At 42.8% G+C, this 25646-nt stretch overlaps 1 protein-coding gene across 3 annotated transcripts in view; it reads right to left on the bottom strand.

The window, feature by feature from the left end:
• The window catches only part of kmt2a (lysine (K)-specific methyltransferase 2A), a 129826-nt gene that overhangs the window by 22225 nt on the left and 81955 nt on the right, over positions 1–25646 (bottom strand). For all 3 annotated transcript variants that reach the window (XM_067970890.1, XM_067970891.1, XM_067970892.1), the window contains exons 20-27: positions 19609–19715; positions 18001–18138; positions 15806–15964; positions 14833–14950; positions 12606–12684; positions 11424–11584; positions 8566–8745; positions 2066–6611 (exon numbers count right to left, since the gene is read on the bottom strand). In XM_067970890.1, the coding sequence (XP_067826991.1) occupies positions 2066–6611; positions 8566–8745; positions 11424–11584; positions 12606–12684; positions 14833–14950; positions 15806–15964; positions 18001–18138; positions 19609–19715 (5488 nt within the window). The remainder of the gene's footprint in view (positions 1–2065; positions 6612–8565; positions 8746–11423; positions 11585–12605; positions 12685–14832; positions 14951–15805; positions 15965–18000; positions 18139–19608; positions 19716–25646) is intronic.

The following is a 25646-nucleotide window of genomic DNA, read 5'->3' as shown; positions in this document are numbered from 1 at the left end:
GCTTCAGGAGAGGAGAAAAATGCATCTTTAATGTGTTGAAAGTGGCATTTATTGTAGAGCCTTCCCACCACTGTATACTGAGGGGCTGAAATCAGGGAAAAACCCCTCGGGCAGAATGTAAAATTCAAATTGATGTAATGAAATGTAATGTACCTGTAATGAATCTGTAATGAATCACCTGTATTGATTGTGATGCAATGAGACACCCTAGAGTATCATGAACTGTAATTATGTCCAATGTGTTCATTGAACTGTACTTGATGTAACTTGCAAATTGTATAATCTGTATTGTGTACGTTTGGAATGAGATATATGACAACTGTATTGTATGTATTGCTGCAAATTATATGAATAAATTATATTTTTTGAAATTTTTTTTTATTGTAGACTTACTGGGTAGAGAATCACAGGCACGAGCTACCGTTCTAACCACTGCTCAAGGGCAGAGATGCAACCATGTATAAATAGTTGGGGAGCCATCAGGGCAATTCCATGAGTTGGGGGGGGGGGGAAGGGAGAAAGGAGGAAACACGCCACAAATTAAAACGGAAGAGGGCACATCTCACTCATTCCCCCAACTTTGCCTGTGGAACATGTACACAGTACTTAACTCTGATTTTTCTGCTATTTTTCACTATCTAGATAAACAATTCTAACAAAATTCAAATGAGTGGGGAGAATAGACTGTAGATCGTCTGTTCTGTAATGAAGGTTTAAACAAGTTTAAAATGCTAGTGCAAGTTGGTGGTGTGGAAATACAGTGTACTACTACTCTACACAGAAGGCTCTGATTAGTGTGTTCCTGTTAATTCAAAATTATTTCTTGTTTAAAAAAAATGAATTATCAAATAATTTGAATTAAGAAATTTAAGTCAGGACAAAATTAAAATTAAACACATAGGAGGCAATTTTTCCCGAGCCATGGAATTACACATCTGAACTTTCACATGACAAACTCCAAATCTCAACCATATCATTGGGCAGCTGCTAGGTGCAAACCTGACATATGGGCAGAAATCAGACCGGCATGTGGTCTCATGTCGCCCTTTCTCAACACTGGCACTAGGAGAGCCCAATATGCAAACTGCCTTAGCCACATTATCACCCAAGAAAATAACTTATATCACAAAATGGATGTAAGCTTATGTGCCTTATTTTTGAACTGTTTCTTAGTCTAGTTTGTGATTCAGTATTTTAATTTTTTTTTACTCAATTCAATGGATGCAGGGAAAGATACTCACTATCTGAGAACAGATGAATTGAATCCTTTTATGGTCGACAAAAATCACAAACCTCACGGCAAGGAGCAAGCTCAGGAGAGGGAAGGTGTATAGGCAGTTTACATTTGATCAGTTTACACAGAAAGTTCTGAATACAGTCTACTCCTGTTAATTTTAAGTAATTTTTTGCTCAAAAAAATTCAAATTGTCCAGTAATTTGAATTAAGCAATTTAAATAAAACAGCAAAGAAAGCGATTTTTGCAAGATTTCAATTCGATTCAACAGATAATTGGAATTAAGCAACTTCAAATTAAAAGAAGTAGAGTGCCCAGAGAGGCAATGGGTAATGTCAGCAAATTCAGCAGGGAGCTGGATGGATACTTGGCAGAGAATGGGATTGAGAGGTATGATGAGAGAATAGCATTCCACAAACTTTGGTACTGACAGGGGGACCCCAATGGTATCTCTGGCCCTGTGCATTCCTATGTTCCTATTAACTATTTCGGGTGGCTCTGAAAGACTAGTTGTCAACCACAGACATGATCTTTCCACTCACACCTCAGGAATAATCAGAGGACGGGGGAAAGAGTACATGGAGCAGCAGCCTTAAGGGCAAAGGGGACGTTTAAAAAAATGGATTGTATATAAGTGCATAAACACCCATAGCAGCTTGACAAATTACTATATTTGTAAGATCACAAAAATATTTTCAATTATGTTAAAACGACTTAAAATCAGAAGGAAGGGTAAGATTTCTGAAGCACTGTACCATTCTTAAGATCAGTTAAAAGAGAGGTGCATTAAACAACATCTTAATTATTTGCTATACATCTGAAGCTCTTACCCTGCAGTGGAGGACAGGGGCACGTTAGTTGAATCAGACTCCGGAATGGCATGATGGCCTCCAAAAGATTCAGTCATAATGTGGGCCGCCTTGTGCTTTTTAACGCTTGGTTTATCCAGAGCGGGTGATGCCCGTTTTATCCTGGGCTTGGCCCTCGGGGAGCCGGGAGACGCCACGGTCATGCCGCTGACAGGAGACTGGTCGACAGTGGAGGAAAACACAGAGGTCACTGGAGCTGGTGAAGCCATGCTGGTGTTTGAAAAAACAACTGTGCTGCTCATGACGCTGGTTGACACGGTTAGCGTGGTAGTTGACATTTGGCCCCCTGAACTGCAGGCAGCATCCAATTGGGCGGTCGTTCCTCCGCCTTTGTTGGACAGAAGCTGAGTTATCTGTTGGTGTAGCTGATAGGCCCCCTCCTGGTCGGATGAGCTCGGTGCAACTGGTACACCAACTGCTTGGGTGGAAGGCAGCAGGCATATACTTTGAGCTGGAGACAGGGGTCCACTGTTGGGGCTTTGTGGCAGTGCTAGATGTTGGAACATTCCTGCTCCAGGCAATGGCACCGCTTGATCTGAAAGTCCTAAGCTCTGTTGGCTAGCTTTGATTAACAGATTGCTTATTGAGCCAGTGATGTCTGTTGTCCCTAGCAACATGGGAGTAGCTAAGGTAACTGAACTTTGACCCAGAATATGTCCTGTTACCGCTCCCCCACTAGTCGATGCGGTTGCTGCTTGCATAGATACAACATTCAAAACAGACTGGCCTGGACCCAACCCTGATACACTTCCTGCTGCCAAATGAGCATTTTCTTGACCAATGATGTTAGTGGAACCTGCTACACCGAGAGTTTGCTGAAGCTGAGGCACACCCAATGATGCCTGTTCAAAATACATCACTGCGGACTTGGGTCGTTTGATTATGTTAGGAATTGTTCGCTGGGATCCTGTATTAGCAAGTGCTCCTAAATCCACTAAACCTGACTGGTTAGCTATCCCTCCTGGGACCTGGGATGACGAGAAGTTAATCGAAGTCATATTAGGCACAATTTCTGAAGAAGAACTGGCAGTTTGCTGGTACGAAGGTGCAAGCTTCTTGCCTTTTTTGGAAGATAGCCTGTTTATTGGCCTTTTCTTAGCTTGGGTGGATCCTGGACTGGAGGTCGTGGCAGTGACGAGCTCTGGCCTCTGACTGGGCTCAGAACTTAAAAGTTGCGGATCCTGAGGTGACTGGACCCCGATGAGGAGGCCAGAGGCAGAGCTGGCGCTGTTGGGTTGAAATGCTGACGCAGTGGGTCCCGCAAAGGAATGTAACTGAGGGTGTTGCGATAAAGTCATCAACCCTTTACTGCTGGTCATTGTAGCAGAAGTATATATTGACTGGGAAGCTGGCAAGCTTACATTTAAACCTGTAGCTAATGCTAGGCTACCTCCCAAGGAGACATTTTGTCCAAGAACTGTACTGTTTGTCTCTACAACTGCTTGTGCAGGACCCACTGAAGGTGCAAGACTTATCTTTTGCCTAACACCGTTGGGAAGTGTCTGGAGAACGTACAGTGGTTGTCCATGCTGATTGACAACAATAACATTATCTGTTCCTGGTTTAAGAAGTGGGGTTGCAGTCTGTACCGCAGTGTTGGCGATGGGAGCAGGCCCAGGACTGTCCGCCGGGCTTGTGACGTACTTCTGACCTTGAGGTGGCACAGAAGAGGAAACGGATGCTGGAAGGACAACTGGTGAGCTGGCGCTGACCCCAGTCAGGTCTTGGTTGTTATGTCCCTGTTCCACCTGACTGCAGGTTGGGGTAGCTAACTGGTCAGTGTCCATGTGGCTTTGCATGAACTGATCTGAAGCCATGTGGCTTTCCCCAGATGGCTCCACCACTTGATGTCCTATCAAGGAAACTTCGGCATCATTGACCGTCACTGATTTCTCCCCCGGAACCGTCACCCCTTTATCGACTGACTCAGCAGCAGGTATATTCAGTACTGACTGATCTTCCGACGAGGCCAGCTGTGATGTTGAAATGACGGTGAGGCTGCTGTGGCTTTGGTTGGAAACAGTTGGGCTGCATGTCGTTAAAACGGAGAGGTCGGACGGCAACTCCAGGGGCAGCTCAAATGGCTCCTCTGTAGGAATGGAGGCTGAGACACCACTTTCCACAGGTTCTGTGCTGGGCAACGGTTGGGAAAACACTTCAAAGAGGCTGCCCATGTCCTTTCCTCTGTTACTAACCAGCCCCAGACCCTCACCCAGTGTTATAAGTTCAGAAGACGACGACTCTGGGCTTTCTCCTAGTGCCTGCATAGACTGAGTATTCTTAAGAACAAAGTCCATGATGTCGGATGGGAGGATGTTGCCACAGTCGTCACTATTGTTATTGTCTGAGTCATTGGCGGATTTCAACAAGTCTGTGTTAAAACTATCCAGCAAATTTTTGTCTGAAGGAGCACTGGAGTGGCCCCGCCTGCCAGTGTCTAATGAGGTGAGTGAAACTTCCCCTAAAGAGTCTTGGCCCTGAGACTTCACTCTGCTCACTGGAAGGCAGTTATCTAACTTTGAATCATTACCTTTCAGGTCAGCAACTGTTTTGACACCATGGTCCTCCTTTTCTCCATCAATGACCCCGCTGTTGACGGTTCCGTCAAGATCTAGGTTTTCGGTTCCGTTCTCTTTGGTTTTTATTTTGCTCACCTGCGTTGTTTTACCGGTCGTTGTGGTTACACTGGCGTCACTCTCTGTGCCATCATCAACCCCATCGAGCTGGCTGATCCTGGGTAGGCGGCAATCTTCTTCGCCATCAAAGAAACTGCAAGGCTCGAGCCTTCCCTCTCTATCAGACGTGATGACAGTTCTTGTGAAATTGTAGTAGTATTCCATATCCTCATCAGAAGATGTACTTGGATCATCGGCTCCATCAACCTGTCCCTGAGTTGACTGCTCCCCTCTTTTCTTCCCCGAGGGATCTCTGTAGAATGGAAAATCCTCTTCACCATATGATTTTACACCATAAAAGGGAGTCAACCCGAAAAATGTAGTTGACCGCGCCCGGGCACTGCGTCGAGGGTACCTCCTTTTGTTTGAATCATTATCCTGGGTTTTGTTCCCATCCCCATCCTCCTGTGAAGTCTGATTTCCGCACTGCAGCACGTGCTTCTGAAACAGGTTTTTCACCCTTTGTTTGTAGACTTTGTTGCACTTTGGACACCTCAGCACTTCCCGCTCGTTTTCTGGACTTTCTGTCATTACAGAAGGCACGACTGAGGAGGACACAGCCTCATCACCTCCCTGAGAACTGGCCGACATGGACGTGGTCACACTTTGGTTATGATCCTCCTCAAGAAGGTAATCGGGTTCTAAACATCCATGAATTCCTTGCTTTCGTGAAGTATGCATTTCCTTTTTGCGAATGTCAGCCTGGACTTTGTCTGATGAAGATTGGACCCCATCCCCAGTGTTTGCAGTCAGAAGATGCTCAATGCTAGTAGATTTGTCACCAAACTTCTGTTTGGGTTCTTCAGTAGCCTGAGCGTTCTTGTCTATTTCAAGCAGTGAATTGCCGGCTGCTTTTGCGTTAACCGTTACATCTACAGCAGAATCTGCACCTGGGCTTCCCTCGAAATGCTTTCCTGTCTGTGCTTTGCTGTTTCTGGGAATGTCAGCGGAGGACACTTTAGTGCCAGCTCTCTTCTCTATGCAGTTTGACCGAGGGTGCTCGTTTCCTGCTGCCGTGACATGACTGACTCCAGCAGACTGTAACCTTGTTCGCTCAGCATCTTGGCTGTGAGCATGCTCCTTGCTTGTTTTTCCTGTTTGTGCAGTGTCCTTGTGTTGCTCGACCGGCCTTCTCGAATCCTTTTGTTGAAAAGGTAACGTGCAGGCTTTAGTTTCTTTGGAGATGGGTGTTACCGAGTTAGAGTTTGTCAGCAACCCACTGTTATTACATGCTTCTTTCTGTGAAGGACGTGATACCGTTACTGTGGTAACTGAGGTAGACGTCTGTGCTAATGCCGACGTTGTCGCTGAACCTTCCAATGCATTTACAGCTGTACTATTCTCGCCTTTCAAAGCACTGCTTCGAGATTGGTTACCAGATGAGGATAGAGGATGCTCTTTCGAACTGTAATGCCCAGTGGATGTCAGCATTGTCCTGTTAGGCTGGGAGCCTGATGCGTGAGGAACTCCTGTAAGATGTATCGGGACAGAATCAGTGCTACTGATTCGTTGCCGGCTAGAAGGACCAGAATATCCTTGGAGTGAAATACCTAGTTTGTCTGAATGAAGTGCTTTATGAACAGTTTCACCAGTTTGGCTCCCAGTCTCCGTGTCTGATGACACACTGAGGGAGGACAGCGGGGATGTGTTATTGTTCCCACTCGATCTTACGTATGTTATACCCATTTGGGAAGGAGAAGCCATCCTGTGCCTGGAATGCTGGGGCGATACAGAAGACGTACTGTGTCGCCTGGAGATGGTGCTGCGCCTCCCTGATGACAGTAGGGCATCGGCAAACGTAACGATCTCATGAATCATTGGCGTGGGGCTCCCTTAACAAGAAAACAAAAAGATTACAAACTATCGCTATTCCTAGTCCCATTTCCACGTTTGCACATCAGGATGCTGGAGATTGACGATATCAAGTATTGTTCTGCTTTTTAATGTCAAGAACTTGCAAGGAGCAGGCCAATCAGCCCCTCGAAACCGTTCAGCCATTCAATTAATCATGTTGATCTGTACCTCAACTCCATTTACCCGCCTTTGATCCATATCCCTTACCTAATAAAATCTGTCGATCTGTTTTGAAAATTTCAATTGACCCAACTTCCACAGTCTTTTGGGGGAGAGAATTCCAGATTTCCAGTACCCTTGTGCTTCCTGATTTCACTCCCGAATGGCCAAGCTCTAATCTTAAGATTTTGCCCACTTGTTCTGGATTCCCCCACCAGAGCTTCTCTGTATCTATCCTATCGAATCCTTATAAACACCTCAATTAGATCACCCCTCAATCGTCTAAACTTGAGGGAATAAAACCAAGTTTGTGCAACCTGGCCTCATAATTAACCTTTTTAACCAATCAGTTAGATATAGCATGCATTAGATACATAGTTATGCTCTTTCCACATTGGGCCAATAACGTGCCTTAATCTCCAGGCTGGAGAGTCTAGAACTAGGGGACATAGTCTCAAGATAAGGGGTCGGCCATTTAGGACCGAGATGAGAAAAAATGTCTTCACTCAGAGGGTTGTGAATCTTTGGAATTCTCTACTCCAGGAGGCTGTGGGTGCTCAGTCGTTGAGTATATTCAAAGACTGAGATCAACAGATTTTTGAACACTAGGGAATCAAGGGATATGGGGATAGGGCAGGAAAGTGGAGTTGAAGTAGAAGATCAGCCATGATCTTAATTGAATGGTGGAGTAGGCCTGAGGAGCCTTATGGCCTACACCATTTCTTATGTTTTTAACGCCTAAAGAGTAACCCTACTGCAGCACTGTGATACTCATTTCCACCATCAGCTATGCATGTGGCCTCTGAGTAAGACTGCCAATTCAATACCAAATATCACAGACTTGTACTCATCAGGAAATAGATTGAGATTGTCTAAATTAATTTCATGTAGGATCTTTACAGATAATAAAGGAGATTTTTGTTCCATCAAATTGGGCTGTATTCAAACCTGAACCAAATGTTAAACACAGCACCACCCAATACCTACTTTCACACTAGCAGGAATAAAAACACTTAAACAAACGTGAAAACTTCTACAGTATGCACTAAATGATTCACAATAAAAAAAGAGAAACTAAAACAGGAATTTAAAAAAAAAGTTTCAAGTGCCCAAAAGTGCACTTCAAAGAATTTCTTTAGGAACATCTGAAATACATACAAATTTCTTCAAATAAATCCAGGATCTCACCTTTCTGTTCCGATATCAGCAAATGAAAAAAATATGGCTTATAATTACAGCCTGGAATATCAACATACAAACACTCAATATGTTTGTATGAAATTCCTTCCTCTGTTCCTGAGATGTTAGCTGGTTTATGGTAAACAGGTTGATGCATCTGTTAAAACAGCTTGAGTTGGGTGGTGCTGTGGTTTATTGTTTGGTTCGGGTTTGAATACAGCCCGATTTGATGGAACGAAAATCTCCTTTCTCTATTATCTGTAAAGATCCTACATGAAATTAATCTGGACAATCCCAATCTATTTCCTGATGAGTACAAGTCTGTGATTTTGGTATTAAATTGGCAATCTTACTCAGAGGCCACATGCATAGCTGATGGTGGAAATGAGTATCACAGTGCTGCAGTAGGATTGCTCTTTAGGCGTTAAGTGTTTGTAAGCCATGATCCCGCAGCATAATTTCATGGCCAAAGAAACATTCGGGATCTCAAAACATTCGAGCCCCTCTTCTACAGATTGTCTCAAACTCATTTGTTAATATATAAACTGAATAATACCCCATAAAGAGCTTAACACTGCGTTGCAGCTCAGTTACCTGGTGACGGAAGGGGTCTTGATCCAGTGCTTGGGGATCGTCGTGATGGGGAAAAACTGGATATCTGAATCCTACTTCCCGACTGCGATCTGGGAGGTATTGGCCCCGGCGTGTGAGAGGGTGGATGGTGGTCCGGTATTTCAGACATACTTGTATTTTGACTCTCTGTTGTGTCAATTTCTGTCAAAGAAAAGCCAAATCACTCAAGCGTTAGGGTTTCTCCATGGGCCGCGGCCACCGCAAGATCACAGACTGATACAGCACAGGAGGAGGCCATTCAGCCCATCTTGCCTGTGCCGGCTCTTTGAAAGAGCTATCCAATTAGTCCCACTCCCCTTGATGTATTTGGTGGAGTGAAAATGTGTTTGGATCTTGAGGAAAGCTTTGAAGTTCGTAGGTACCTCATTGCCACTTTACCTCTTTCAGAAGTGCAGCGATTTGTAAAGATGCAGTTCTCCCTCGATCAGCTGCACCCCTGAACATAATCAGTGGGAGCTGCAGGGAACTGACAGCAGCATCAATGTATGACAATGTGAACTCGCCATCAGGTTACGGCCACCATTTCCAGGAAAGCTCTATATAGTGAGCTGATGCCGTGCATTCCCTCTCTGGATCTCCATATTAAATAGCCCACAGTGACCAGCAACTGATCTCCATGTACAAAATGAGGAGAGCAGCCCAAGGAGATTGCTGGCCCCAGACAGGAAAAAGGTGAATATATTCACAGTATCCAAATAGCTGGAATTTTGCACCAATGCAAGGTTACTGAGTACAGAATGTGCTGAATTACTCCCAAAAACATCACTGCCTCAGTTTTTATACCCAGAATAAATACATTGGACACCTCCCAAAAAATTATTTTAATTTGGTTAATTCAGTATAGTATGTGAGGCACCAGAGATGGCAATACTCATGTGACAAGCTGCACCCTTTCATTGCATCCCACACTGGTGAGTCCTGAAAAAACGCACTGCAACTCCTGATTATCCATGAGGGACATAATATCCCGCAAGCACTCAGGCCTGCTTGAAATATCAGAGAATTTCAACTTCAAGAATAAACCAACACTTTACATTTTCCTTTAATTACTCAAAAGTGATTCAATGGGTACAAAACTGGGCAGGGAAGTGAATATTCTGAAATCACTGCATTTCAGGGGTACTAAAGAATCTGCGGATAACAACAAGCAGTAAACAGATTTGTCTTTTCCTAAGTTTCTCTGGACTCTTGAGAGATTGTTAAAACTATCCAGGAAAAACAATATACTTTTAACTTGGTTTCCTTATTTGTCTGCTGCCTCTTCCCATGGTTGATTTTTACAGATACACTAAGGAGTTCACTTAAGATATTTAGTTTCTCCCCATTTACTTCTCTCTAAAATAAACAGGTTAACACCTCCGTTAAAACAGCAAACAAAAGAACCTGATTTGAAAACTGTACGTTAATATCACACAGCATAATTTCCAGACTTGGGTCTCCTTGTGCTAACCACCATCTCTGGTGAGTCAGATAGGCAATCTGCTCAGTAACTGCTGCATCTGACAATCAAGAAGCATACCAAATCAGTCCAACATGACTGATATCCGATTTTCTCTCTCACTCTCGCCTCTTCTCAGGATCTCTGTAGCTGAGATCAAGAATCACAGATACTAAATACTTAAGTCTACTGCTCCACAGGATCGTGTGTTGGGATTTCACTTTATAGTAAACGATTTTGGAAGGTTACTAAAAGTGAAGCTTTACTCTGATCCACGAGCTTGCTGAGCTTTCACTACAGTTAACACTGAAAAACATGGATATCCTCTCTCCCTTCCTTCCACCCAAGCATTACTTAGAAGCAGACACAAACAAATTGAAACCTTTTATTTTAATGCACAATGTTAAACTTAAGCTTACAATAGGATTTTTAAGATTGCCTCTACTTTCTTGTATCTAAGGGATTAACACAATTACAATGTTAACAGATACAACAGCCAGAGCTAATTTAAAAAGTGAATTATGACACCAGCTCATCACAATGGGAATGAGTTTTTATGAAGTCGTTAAGCTAGAAACAGCAAACAAGCTGAAACCATTGTCAAACCCCTACTGTTAGATCAGCGGGTTCTAAAATTTATAGCCAGCTGGAAACGCCTTGGTTTAACATCCTACCTGAAAACTGCACTTCCAACAATGCAACACTTAGTCGGTCAGATTAAGTGTTCAAGTCCAGGAGTAGGACACAAAATTAAAAAGTTCTTGTTGAGTCCTGCTAAACAGCCTCTCCAGGCCGGCTGTGCCTGCTATGGGGATGGTTTCCAGTTGAAACATTGTGTCTTTTCCTTTGCACATGCTCCGTAAACTTAAGCTCATCCAAAACTCTGCTGCCCTGTATCCTAACTTGCACCATGTCCCGTTCACCCATCACCACTGTGCTCGCAGACCTACATAGGCTCCCAGTCTGGCAACGCCTCGATTTTAAAATTCTCATCCTTGTGTTCAAATCTCTCCATGTCCTCACCCCTCCTTATCTCTGCAACCTCCTCCAGATCTACAACCCTCCAAGAACTCACTGTTCCTCCAATTCTGGCCTCTTGCGCATCCCCGATTTCCTTCGCTCCATCATTGGCGGCCTTCAGCTGCCTAAGCTCTGGAATTCCTTCCCTAAATCTTTCCGCCTCTTTACCTTTCTCTTCCCCCCTTTAAGACACTCCTTAAAACCTACCTCTGACTTAATATCTCTTTATGTGGCTCCTGTGAAGTGCCTTGGGACGTTTTAAGATGCAATATAAATGCAAGCTGTTGTTGTTGATTGACCTATTGTCTTATACAACCCAAGGGATGCTTTGCTGACAATGTTCTGCAGTTGGTCTGTGTACCTGTTGGACTGCTCGGACTATGTGCTATGGTTCTGTTTTCACTGTGCTCTAAAGTGCTGTTTTCTTCTGCTTCCACAGGAGGCGGTCGATGTTCCAGGATCTTGCATGTGTACACACATCGCTTCCTAGCGTCAGTCGTGCTCCAGTACACCCTTGAGCACCTGTCAATTTACATAACATGCAGACACAAGTCATCAGAAATACCCATGCAGCAATGTAATCACAGCCCAGATCAGTGTTAGCCAATAACCAAAAGAAACCAATTTTAATTTCTTACTGCCAATATATGAATTTATTTTTTAATTAAGAAATTGAGGTGAAGGGTCAACACTCATCGTGCAGGACACCATCTGGGTTGAAAAGAGTTGGAGAAGGTGAAACAAGTCATGAAGCAGTGTTTAACTGACACAAAACTTGTCTTCTACAGCTTTTAATTCAAAGTTGCTTAATTCAAATTAAAATAATGCCGAAAACACACCCTGCGCTGTTTCATTTAAATTGCTTAATTTGAACCGGCTAAGACCATTTTTCGAGCAAAAGAATGACTGAATTATAACAGCAAACTGTAGAAGGAAGTGAAGAATGAGAGATGTAAGCAGTTGAGGGTGATTTTGTAACATGGCACAACCAGCGGTAAGCCCTGCTCATAGGGGACCCTCCATGGGTCAGAGGATCGGGGTTACAATGTTATAGCCCTAACTCCGACCCACTCTCCCTGAAAGCACGGCTTCCACACTTGGAGTGTGGGATCACCTATTTGATTGTATTGTATCATCAGTATCTGATAAACATAAATCCATAATTTTATGAATAAAAATAGCACTACAAAAGTGTTATGTCTCACTAATTTGGAAGAATTAATCTCAATTCAAATGTGTACATCTTGTTATTGGGATGTAAAACACTACATGCTGAATCTAATCTGCATGGGTTAGATAAAAAGTTAAATCTGAAAGAGCAACAGAAGATGATGTAAGATCGCCACATGAAACATTAACCGGTCTTCATTTTCAAATACAAATACAAACAGAGCAGCTGTGAACGTCCGTTTTTTATTGCAATAAAGACTGTTCCTGAAATCAGAAACAGGGATGTCAACAATACCGAACGTCACTGTGCACAAAGTGTCCAGTGTGCACAGACACACCCACCCTACTTCATAGCAACACAAAGGAAACTTACTGATAGCCGATAGGAAACAGCTTGGCTTCACAGTCAGAGAGATCATTGAGTATCCCCAAACAGTCTATTGTCATGGAACCTAGATTAAGGGAAGAAACAAAATGATAGGTTTCTCCGAATAACGCAGTATAAAAAGAAAACGCCTTCATGAAAAAACAGCTTAGTTAAAAGAACAGTTGTTATTTCACTGCAGTGAAGACAGTCAGTCCCAAATTATATATTTTTTAAAAAATGCACTGCAGATATTGCTGACTTCACTGTAAATTTAAATGAGTTCCAGATTAAGGACATGTAAATACCTGAAATCCCCAAGTAGTAACTCCTGCAGTATGTCTTATGCTCCCTATCCCCAGTCAAAAATAAACCAGGCTACCCAGATTCAGACCACTATATGTAAAAAAGCTGAATATTCAAAGCAGGACTAATATATCCAATGAAAGGTCATCGACCTGAAACTTTAACTTTTGTTTCTCTCTCCAGATGCTGCCTGACCTGCTGAGTGTTTCTAGCATTTTCTGCTTTTATTACTAATATATCTGGTCTAGGTAATCTGAAGATGGTGCAGATCACCACCAGAGACAGGGCTTATGGCACCAACGGTCCAGGCTAAACAGAAGTAGCACCAATTAGACTGGGCACATGGCTGTTGTTCAGCTATCCTGCAAATCTAGGCATGATATGGAAACATACCATTGCTCTGTTAGCATGCACCAGTCAAGTCAGACTGCCCTACTATGGCAACGGTCTCACACTAGTAAACTCACACGGCGGGATGGCTGTGTGAACTTATTCTCAATCTCAAACTTTTAAACGCAAAGGGGTGCGAAAGTTTGTTTATTTACAAATGCTATTCAATTAAGAATCGGAGACTGTCGAAAGGAGCTCACCCTGCGTACCCTTGGAGAAAAAATGACACATAAGAAATAGGAGCAGGACTAGGCCATACGGCCCCTCGAACCTGCGCCGCCATTCAATCAGATCATGGCTGATCTTCAACCTCAACTCCACTTTCCTGCCCAATCCCCATATCCCTCGATTCCCCTATAGTCTAAAAACTTATCTATCTCAGCCTTGAATATATTCAATGACTCAACATCCACAACCCTCTGGGGTAGAGAATTCCAAAGATTCACAACCCTCTGAGTGAAGAAATGCCTCCTCATCTCTTAAATGGCCGACCCTTTATCCTGATACTATGCCCTTTAGTTCTAGACTCTCCAGCCAGGGGAAACAACCTCTCAGCCTCTACACTGTCAAGCTCCCTCAGAATGTTATATGTTTCAATGAGATCACTTCTCATTCTTCTAAACTCGAGAGAGTATAGGCCCATTCTACTCAACCTCCCCTCACAGGACAACCCTCTCATCCCAGGAATCAATCTAGTGAACCTTCACTGCACCACCTCTAAGGCAAGTACATCCTTCCTTAGATAAGACTACCAAAATTGTACGCAGTATTCCAGGTGAGGTCTCACCAAAGTCCCGTACAATTGTAGTAAGACTTCCTTACTCTTGTACTCCAACCCTCTTGCAATCAAGGCCAACATGCCATTTGCCTTCCTAATTGCTTGCTGTACCTGCATGCTAACTTTTTGTGTTTCTTGTACCAAGTCTCTCTGGACACCAACATTTAATAGTTTCTCATCATTTAAAAAATATTCTGTTTTTCTATTCTTCCTACCAAAGTGAATAACCTCACATTTCCCCATATTATGCTCCATCTGCCACCTTCTTGCCCACTCACTTAATCTGTCTATATTCCTTTGCAGACTCTTTGTGTCCTCCTCACAGCTTACTTTCCCACCTAGCTTTGTATCGTCAGCAAACTTGGATACATTACACTCAGTCCCTTCATCCAAGTCATGAATACAGATTGTAAATAGCTGAGGCCCAAGCACCGATCCTTGCGGCACCCCACTAGTTACAGCCTGCCAACCTGAAAATGACCCGTTTATCCCTACTCTGTTTTCTGTCCATTAACCAATCCTTTATCCACGCTAATATGTTACCCGCAAACCCCATGAGCCCCTAACTGTGACACATTACACTGCACCATCCAGTCCCCTGACAGATGTTTTCCCCTACTAAAAACCTACCTCTTTACCTGTCCTAATATCTCTAAGGTGGCTCGGTGTCAAATTTTGGCTGATAACACTTCTGTGAAGCGCCTTGGGACGTTTTTACTCCGTTAAAGGCGCTATATAAATGCAAGTTGTACTTGTACTAACCAATCATCATGTGGATACTCTCTGGCTCGAGGCCTGTCAGAAACTTCCTTCTTAAAGTGATGTCCTCAAAGTCGACGAAAACCCGACGTAAAACCTCAAACCCGTCCTCAGGAACAGTCTGCAACAGACATTGCATGGTACATCCGGACTGATTGAGAACATACAAACTTCTCAGCATTTGCCTCTCCGTTTAATAAAGAGGACTTGGGAGAATTTGTGTAGAAAGCATTGGAGAATTAAGTGCCACATTTCTACAGCATCGACTGACAAAGAAAGATCAGAAAAAATGCTTCAACTGATTTTCTTAGGCTCCAAAAATTACGTTATTCACCTTTTATCTGTCAAAAAATTATAAATGTCATATAAATAAAATGCACCCTGGCCTACTTGACACAGTAGAGGTAATTTTCCAGCCCCAGTGAAATGAGTTTGGGTACCGACGACCCAGTTATTAGTGGACAAAACATTTCTTGCCTGCGCCATTTGGGTAGAATGAAGACGAAGCAGTCTCAATCAGGAATTGAAAAATACACCAGATCCCTGGCACACACCTTTCAGTGGTGGTGGCATAGGTCTGTGTCAGATGACCTGCCTGCATTTTGTGTCAGGGATGGGCAAACTCACATTGTCAGCAAGGAAAAAAACTGCAGGGTTATAAGGAAAGAGCGGGGAGAGTGGGGCTAATTGGACAGCTCTTTCAAAGATTGGGCACTGGAACAATGGGCCGAATGGCCTCCTTCTGTGCTCTATGATCAATTGAGCTTTTTCACTAGAAAAATAATCATTTAACAGTTTGGCTTCTTTCGACGTGTTGAGGAGAAAAACTGTTTCGCAGCCGCTTTTGCTCAGAGATTCATTGACAGCTGGATTCTGCCCTACATTGTAGCACTGATTTTTTGAGTTTGCATTACCAGCGGGAGGCTCGGCTGCTGGCCCTAAATATTGGGGAATTGTTCCAGTCTCTTGAACCTACCTCTCCTTTGACTAGTTCTTTGTGTCGCTGGCAGTACACTTTCTTGTCATCCAGGAACACACAGTTCTTTGCCCGAGCGCACATGAAGTGATAGTTGCTCTGACAGGATGTAAGACAGCAGCCAACAGTAGCCCCCGCCTTCTGACAACGTTCACAGCGCTAAAAAAACAAAACAGGATGAATAGTCATTGGCTATGAAATGTTAAACTTAAATCAAATTACTATTTTTTTTAAAAATGAACCCTACCTATAAGGTAGTTTGTCATGATACAGAAAGCTTGACTTTATAGAAAAGGTTAATTCAAATCCCACCCACGGAACAACGCTACTGCTTTTAACCTCTTCCCCGCACAAAGGGTCAGTGGCTGACTACTGAATTGTAGAAACAGCAGAGTGCTTGAGTTATCACGATGGTGTATGTATGGAATCTAATCAAGACGCTTGGATGGTTTAACTATAGATTAATGGACAGCTGGAAGTGAGTTAATAAGCTCAGTGTTGTTACTAGCATATTAGCTTTGGTACCAATTTTTGTTACGAAAAACTGTACCTAAGTCAATATGTATCAATGCAGTATGATACATTTCGTGTGCAATTCTCTTAATTCATTACCTCACCTCAAACTGCTCCCACCACTTCCATCACCAGTTATAGATCTGTAACTATTAGTACTTCAACCTTGTGTTATATCATTCAAAATACTTTCTCCGGAAATGAATTATAGGCTGGAATCTAATCTAACCAAGGAGTAAAAATCATTGATACACAACAGTGAGTTACAGGCTGGAATCTGATCCTCTGGTCCAACCAGACTAAACCTCCCTTTTAATTATTTCTGTGATTATAATAAATATGTGCCCTTATTACTGTCTTGCTCACCAATAGAAACAATCTATATTTTGTGACAATTCTAAGTCCATACCCCCTTCTTATTGATCATCAACCAGTGGATACAATCTTTCACTACTTACCCATTCAAAACCTATCATCATTTTGTACACCTCTATCGGATTCCCCATAACCACCTACATTCCAGTGAAAAAAGAAAATTTTTCTAGCCTTTTTGCTTAACTATAACTTCCCATTCCTGGGTTTCTGAAACATTCTACTGAAGCTTCACTGTACCCTTTCCATGACTAATATCCTTCCTTTAATAGGGGTGCCCAGAACTGCATACAATATTCCAACTATGACCGAAACATATTTATAAATCCAACATCACTTCTTGCTTTTTTATTAAATGCATAATGCCCAGAATCAAATTTGTCTTTTTATATAGCCTTTTTAACCTGTACTCCCACCTTTAAAGATCTAAGTATCTGCACCCCTAGGTCCCCCGTACCTTCACTCTTAAGAATCTTACTGTTTAGGGTATACTTCCTTTCATTGTTCTTTTCCCCAGAATGTACTACTTCATGTCTCTCTGCACTGTCACCAATCTGCTGACTGTGCTACCTTGCCTATATCCTTCTGCATTCTTCCTTATAGCTTGCCGGGCACCCTAATTTGGTATCAGCAGCAAATTTCTGCATCACTCCTCATGCACCTACATTCACATCATTCATCTAAATGGAAAATAAAAGAGATTCTAGCACAGACCTCTGGGGCACTACACTCACTTTGCCAATCTAAAGTCATACATTTACCCTTATTCTCTGTTTACTGTACCCTCAATCGATGCACCTATATTATTTTTAATTTTCCCCCAAGTCTCTTATGTGACACTCAACATGTGACCTCTGAAAATACTTGTATGCAACATCGATTTCATTCACTGTTCTAGCTATATTTCACAATACTTCTTTGCTTTTTTATTGCTTCATTCCAGATTTCCACCATCGTGATCCTATAATCAATATCCATTATATCACTGTCAGGAGTATACAGAAGATGACAGATATGGAAAATTACTGAAAAAATAACTATAACAAACCTTTTAAAAACAAACTTAATGGATGATAAATTATAAAGAGATGAGAACATGAAGAATATTTTGACCAATGGAATGAACTTCACTCTCACAGCACTTTGCTGCTTATTTATCAGGCCGGGGCTCTAGTGATTACTGTATATTCCCTGTATTTTGTTCTAGGACAATACAAGACCCCCATTGAAGGAACTTTAAAGCTCTTTCTCCATTACATTACACTAAAGGTCAGGTTAACACATTCATTGGGAACTCTACTGGAACTCACCAGTTGCTTGCCTCTGATAACAGCCATGTGCACATTCTTCAGTGAGCCATCATCATCCTCAAAGACCTCTGCTGACCACAAGGCGCAGTTTATGTGCGTCCACTCATTCTGACCAATGTACAGAAGACGTCCAGCATCCTAAAAGATCCAACAGTTCTATTAATACCTGGTTTCAAAACACAGATTCCACAACGCTATTGAGAAGTCGACACTACTTGTCCCTATGGTTAGTTGTTGCATTGTCAGCTGAAGATTTCCTTTTGCTAGCTTTAATGAATCTGTTAATGGATTGCTGGAAATGCTCACAGAGTTCTTTAGTCTGAACAACTTTCAGAATCCAGCAAGATCCAAAAGATTTTGCAAACATACCCTGCTTTTATCTGCTTAATTTCACTGAAAGAAAAAAGTGGATACTTTTTTATTTATTTTTATTTGTTCTCAGTATGTGGGCAACTCTGGCAAGGCCACATTTATTGGCTAGAGCTAGATGCCCTGAGAAGGTGGTAGTAGGCCTTTGCAGTGAAATGCCATGGTCCTTGCGGTGATGTTAAGTGGAGAATTGCAGGATACTGATCCAGAGACGATAAGGGAACAGCAGCATAGGTCCAAGCCAGGATGGAGAGGGATCTGGAGGTGTCTTTCTTGGTGGTGGAGATCACAGTGGAGGGAGGTGCTGTTGACGTAACCTTGATGAGTTGCTGCAGTGCATCCTGTAGGTTGTACAATATACCGTTGATAAGAGGGCATAGATATTGAGTCCAGTGGCAGGGGAGCCAATTAAGCAAACTGCTGATCCTGGAGGGTGTCGAGCTTCTTAAGAGTTGCTGTGGTTGCACCCGTCCAGGTGAGCAGTAAGTATCCCATCGCACTCCTGGCTTGAGTCTTGTAGATGGTGGAGAGGCTTTAAGGGTTCAGGAAGCGAGCCACATGCTACAGAGCACCCAGTCTCTACCCTTGCTCCCACCATCTGGACATGGCTGGTCCAGTTAGCTTCTGTTGATTGTGGCCCCCAAGATGATAATGGTGGGGAACTTGGCGATGGTGGGATTGTTGAAGTTCAGGGGGAGATCACTAGGCTTTCTCTTGTTTGAAGTGGTCATTTCCTGGCACTTATGTGGCACAAATGTTAACTGCCATTCATCAGATGTTTTCCCGGTCCTGCTGTAGGCTGGACAATTGAACGAAGCAACATCCAGCAGCTTCAGAACTGTGCACAGCTATGTTCATGCATACCAGTTAACCAGTTTTAACATACAACCTCAACTGAACCACATTTGCAATGGTGAAAATTACATCAATAATTCCTGATTTTGAATTGAATGACAACGGAACCAATTTAGAGTCCATTCCCATAACAGTTGCAAAACATGGTACCTGGCATTTAAATGTAGCATGCTAGACTACCTAATTAAGCTAAATTCTCAAAACAAAGGCAAGCAACCCAATGTGAAGTAAAGCAATCAATCAGTTACCTGCTTTTAAGCCTTGTTTGGAAGAATACTGCTGTTTTTTTTAAACATATACAAAAATAAACAACACAACTTTTGTGATTTATGACCATTGTGTTTAAACGACTGGTTTGGAGTAAAATAACAAACAGCTACTCACATTTCTGTTGTCATCTCCGTATTTCAGACACAGCACACACTGCCTGTTGTCCTCCATATCAGGAGGAGGGTCGATATCAGGACTGTCCTCTCGACTTCTATCAGAACCTTACAAAGAAATTGAAGTTATTACATTATTCACATAAGTAACATTACTATTGAGCAATAATTACTGCTCCTGAGTAACACTTCAAAGAGTCCCACATGAGATAATGAGTTCTAATTAAACAGAGCAAAATGTTGTGGTATTCTGACAAAAATTAGTCAGAATTGATTTTCCATGGGTACAAAAGAAAGCATGTTAACTGAGACAGTGAGTGGTCAGTGTGTTAGCACAGTCCTTTCTTCTCTGGGATTGTAGATTGAATCCAGTTCAGTGTGGTGGGACAAAATGCAATCTGTCTGCAGGCTGCAAGGGTCCTAGACAAGTATGGGCTCAGTCCAGTTCCTAGGGGTATCATGGCACAAACTGCTCCTCATTTGGCATTAAGTTGGTGATCTCACTCAAAGACCACAGATGGTTGGTATGGAAAATTAGAAATCACCTAGAGTATTGTGTCTAATTCTGGGTGCCACACTTTAAGAATGTCAAGGCCTTGGAGAGGGTGCAGAGGATATTCACCAGAATGGTACGAGGGATGAGGGACTTCAGTTATGTGGAGAGACTGGAGAAGCTGGGATTGTTCTTAGAGCAGAGAAAGTTAAGGGGAGATTTAATAGAGGTGTTCAAAATTATGAGGGGTTCTGATAGAGTAAATAAGGAGAAACTGTTTCCACTGGCAGGAGGGTCGGTAACCAGAGGACACAGATTTAAGACAATTTAGCAAAAGAACCAGGGTGGAGAGGAGGAAAATAATTTTTATGCAGCGAATTGTTATGATCTGGAATGCAGTGCCTGAAAGGGTGGTAGAAGCAGATTTAATCGTAACTTTCATAAGGTAATTAGATATATACTTGAAAAAGAAAATATTGTAGGGCTATAGGGAATGAGCAGGGGAGTGGGACTAATTGGATAGCTCTTTCAAAGAGCCAGCATACGCACGATGAGCTGAATGGCCTCCTTCTGTGCTGTAAGATTCTATGTCATATTGCCATTTATCTTGGCACGTTTGTCGCATTAGCCACATACATCTAGTCATCGACTCGTGCACTAATGAGCACAAGCATATCTGAAATTGTTAAAGCCACTAGCAAAAATGCAACCTCTTGTAGGTGTTGTGGGGGTGGAGAAGAGAGTCCCTTCCATTTTTCTGTGGTTTAATTGTGAAGTAATGCATCTTTGTGCATTTCCATTGGGGAAAAAAAAACACAACTGGTGGATAGTTGTTTTGGAATAAAGTTTAATGTTTCGCTATGATTTGATCAAAGTTTACAGATGCGACGTTCCAATTAACAACAAGCTGTGTTGTTAATAGAAGATTTACATGTTCAGTCCAATCTCACACATCATTCAGAGGCAAACTGATTCGTAGCCACATGACATGTGTTCAAGGCCCATAAACACTGTCCGATCCAACCGTGTACAACAGATTGAAGCCAAACATTAAAGAAGATTTTTACCAGCCTTGTAACAGTAATGGTTCCAGCACCAGCTATACTCTTGCCTATACTAGTGCCTAATTACATAGAACGTACAGCACAGAAACAGGCCATTCGGCCCAAATGGTCCATGCTGGTGTTATGGTCCACGTGACTCTCCTCCCTCCTCTCTTCATCTAACTCTATCAGCATAACCTTCTAATCTTTTATCCCCTGTTTATCTAGCTTCCCCTTAAATGCATCCAGTTATTCCAGTATATATTCCTCCGGGTGCTGAATGGAATAACTTTAGCCTTATTCACATTGCAGTGCAAAGGATGACAACTAGGAAACTAAACCACAGATGATTTGCTCACGCTGAGATGCAAGTTGGGGCAGTTAAAATTTCATTGATCTGCTACGTGATTAACAGTGAGATTACACCAGCATAAAACTGGTACACAACCAGGGCTCAGAGGGATGAGTTTTTGTAGCAGCGTTATGTCAGTGTAAATTGTGCTATAGTCAGTAACAAACTGGGGCTTGGTAATAACTTGCTAACATTCAGTTTTCGTGTACCTAATTTTATTGACTACATTGGTTGTTGTTTCAACAATGCTGAATTGGATATGCTGAAGACATTAGGGCCAATTTTCCAAATGCGTGCTCCCAGAGCCGCATTTACTGAGTGCGCACAGCAAAAAACTGCAGGTACAATCCCCACAATTTTCTATCCATTGAAATGAATTGACAGAAAATTGCAGGATTGTGTCGTGATTTCTCATGTGCGCGCCCAGATGAGGCTCCACTGAGCAGCTTGTATTTGAAAAATCAGTTCTACTGTGTAATCTGAAGATCACCATTCGCAGCTTCATTTGAAAAATGCAGTATCTTATTATGCCACTAGATGACTAACTTGCACTGCAAATACTCTATAGCACATTACTTACAAAATACGTGTCTGATGCAAGAAAACTAGTACTGCACAAGCTTACAAAAGTCTCCTGAGAGGGTTCCGCAGAAACCTGCAGCTCCCCCTACCCTCAAATTGAAGAGGCCATTGTGCGGACTAGTCACATTTTCAGTTTAGATCTTCTGCTCCTCACAGGGCCCCTACTGCTGGCCACTGTCAACACACTACCCTCCTTCATCCACAAAGGCAAGGCAAACTGGCTAAAGGACAGTGCTCTGCGAGTGCTATTGTAGCACTCACCATCTAGTAACTCACTTGAAAACTGACAAAACTCACCTAATGAGGAGATTCTCATGAACTCAAACTCTCAGCCTTTTGGTTGTGTACCTAACCAGACAGATAATAGGGTAAACAGCTAGCATCCTCCCTCTCCCGTATAAAATTAAAAACCTTGGGGGGTGAATTCCATCAGGGATTTTCACGATCGGCTGCCGTAACTTTGTCAGAAGGTCTGTGGAAACCCCAGAGAAACAGCATAAACGCCAAAGTTACAGCCGACAATCGAGAGAATCCCCTTAGAAATGCACTCCCTTTTTGATTTATAAAACTCATCATGCTATTTATTGCCAAGGTGGCTGGCCTGTAGCTATAGCTGAGCTGATGGTCTGCATCTCATGTTCTTCCTAACTCTTTTCACATCTTCTCTGTAGGACTAGATTTTCTGCTTGTTGCCCATTCATGGCCAACGGGCGAAAAATCTATTCCATCGTTATTATGACAGTACCATTACGGGTAAGGCAAAACGCTGATGCACTGCTCGGTAGGAAACCCTAACCTCATTTCACGTACGTCAGAAGCACTGCCTAGCAGCACTCCTGTATCAAATGGACAACTTGAGCACTATGGTCCCCAGTTGTTGAACCAATGCTTTTACCGTCACCCACTCCCCAATTTTCTTGCCTCCTCTCCGGTATGTGTTGACTTATGTTGGGATAACGTTCCATGGGCACTTCTGGTACCTCACCCAAGTGGCCATTCTTTCTGTTTGAGCCTAGACTGCGAATATCAGTCAGCTGTTTGGCCACAGCACGCACTGCAGATGAGCCACGTTATGTTCTCACCCGACGTTCTCTGCATTTTCTAGCAGGAGTCACCGGACAGTGATCAGCAACAGAAACACTAGCTGATTGTTCCTGTCACTAGTCTAGGGGGTACTGAAGATTACTACAGCACACAAATGCTGCCTCTGTAGGGAATCAAACTTGAGATCTTCTGGTCTCTAATGGTTTAGTATCCCACCACGCAGTGCAAACACCCATTAAGCTAACTTTGGAGGAACACTATATCTAGGTTTTATCTTCTTTCAAACTTGGGAAATTCCTACTTTAACAGAGACAGGCAAATGAAGAATCTCATCAGGTGGTCTATAACTCAGGCTGAGCCTGTCTGCTGGGGAACTCTTTATTACATGTTCGTTCCAATTTTAATTGCAAGGGTTGGAGCAATGATTGTACAAAAACAACCTTAACAGGAAGCCCCTATGCACATTAAATGCTTCAGGCGTTAGATTCTGCTTTCATAAAAAGACATATTTATATAACCCCAATACGTGGTGCAAACAGGTCTAAGGCTGCAAACGACTGAGCGTAACCAAACTAATGAAAAAAAACACAAACTCTCACATTTCACGCTAACATGACATAACCTGCATTATTATTCACTGTTAAAAAGCTAATTTTGGAATGCTGTTTAGAACACACGTGGATAAGTAAGAAAAGTTCAAAGAACAAGCCGTTATTGAAAAAGCTCATCTTTTGGGATATTCCACACGATTGGCACAACTCAATTCATAACAATGCTGGTGCAATGCAGTAGTGTAGCATGCCAAGCCAGGGAGCTGCAGGATGCAAATTCACATCTGTTAGGAACGACTTTACGAAATTGCGCTCCCAGCAGGGATTCTCACAAGGCGGTTGCTCCTATCAGGAAATCACAGGCATACCACCTACAATTTCCTGATGTGCAAGTCTGGAGAGCGAGGCTTCCCACCAGCAGCATGAAGACGATTACCCTTATTAAGTAAGACCTTATCCTGTGGGATTGGGGCGGGGGGAGGGAGGGGAAGAAGATAGGGATGGAAAACTGATGAACGAGTCACCCTGGTACACTCTCCTGTATCTTCAAGCAACTCCTCAAAATAGGCATCAACCTCAGGGACGTTTGCTATCAACACTATTCAGGGTGCTCTCCAGCACCAAGATGGAAGGCCTGCAGCTTTAGCAGACCTACAACATACAAGTTGTACATTAGACCTCAGCTGGACCACTACAGACTGTATCTGTCTTGCACATATGTAGCTGACACTGCACTTCTTCAAAAGGAACAGCTGCTGGAAATCTTAAGATCACGAGACCTACTGATATTAAACTAAAAATAACAGAAGTATATTTTGTTTTCCCTTAAAAAGGTGAGCTAGAAAGCAATTTTAAACACAGTGACGAACGAATGTTCAGCTTTTTGTTTATGAGAGTATACTTTATGAATTTGCGCTCCCTGAACAAAGCCTAAGCCCTGGGAGTGAATCTTGTGAATTCAGGCAAGAGGTCAGCAGGCCTCAAAGGATTTCCAATCAATCATTCATTTTAATGACTAAAAATCTTGTGTGTCTTGCTGATTTCTGCACCCAAATCCCCATTTGGCACTCCTAGTGAGTGCAAATTTGTGAAACAATCCTTAAGATTTCAACAGAAAATGTGTGAACATATTACTTGATTTGAATCTTGCCTACAATTGTGTTTGCAGAAACCAACTGTAACACAATGTATGCAAATTTAATTCTATAATTTGCACAAATATCCAGGTACTTAAGACCGTGCTTAGTTTAATTTGAAAATTATAGATCAACCCATTGGTAATGGAAAGAAACTGTATCCTATTTGCTCTGATGATGCCACCTTCTATCACAAAGCTTCTGAAATTTCCTCAGCCAAGGATTCCTCTTCACCATGGTAGATCGGATCCTTGACTGAGTCCATTCCATTGCCCTCACCCCTTCTCCTCCCTCTCAGAACTGTGATAGATTCTCCCTTGTCCTCACCTTCCACCCCACCAACCTCTGCATTCGGCGTATTATCCGCCATTCCCGCCACCTCAACCATGATTCCTCCACCAAACGCATCTTCCCCTCCACTCGCAGCATTCCAAAGGTACTGTTCATTCCGTGACACTAGGTTCACTCTTCCCATTACCCCTACCACCTGGTCTCCTTCCCAGGCAAGGGGCAAGGCATACAACACCTGCCTCTTTACCTCCTCCCACACCACTGTCCAGGGCCCAAATCACTGCTTCCTGGTGAGACAGCAATTTACAGCTGATATTCTGTATTTGCTGCTCAGCGCTGTTTCCTCTAGATCAGCGAGACTAAACACAGATTAGGTGATCACTTTGCTGAACACACCTCGACCTTAATTATACCTCATTTTCTCTCTGGCAGCAATTTAGGGTGCGTCAATGTTTCTGGCCATGGTGGGGGGGTTGCAAGGAGGAATGATCGATTGCTGCTTGGCATGGGGAATCTCCCCATCAGAAAACTGCTGACAGGAGGGTCA

The sequence above is a fragment of the Heptranchias perlo genome, chromosome 33, assembly GCF_035084215.1.
Source record: "Heptranchias perlo isolate sHepPer1 chromosome 33, sHepPer1.hap1, whole genome shotgun sequence".
NCBI classification, from domain to species: Eukaryota; Metazoa; Chordata; class Chondrichthyes; order Hexanchiformes; family Hexanchidae; genus Heptranchias; species Heptranchias perlo.
This window is presented reverse-complemented; position numbering and strand designations above follow the sequence as displayed.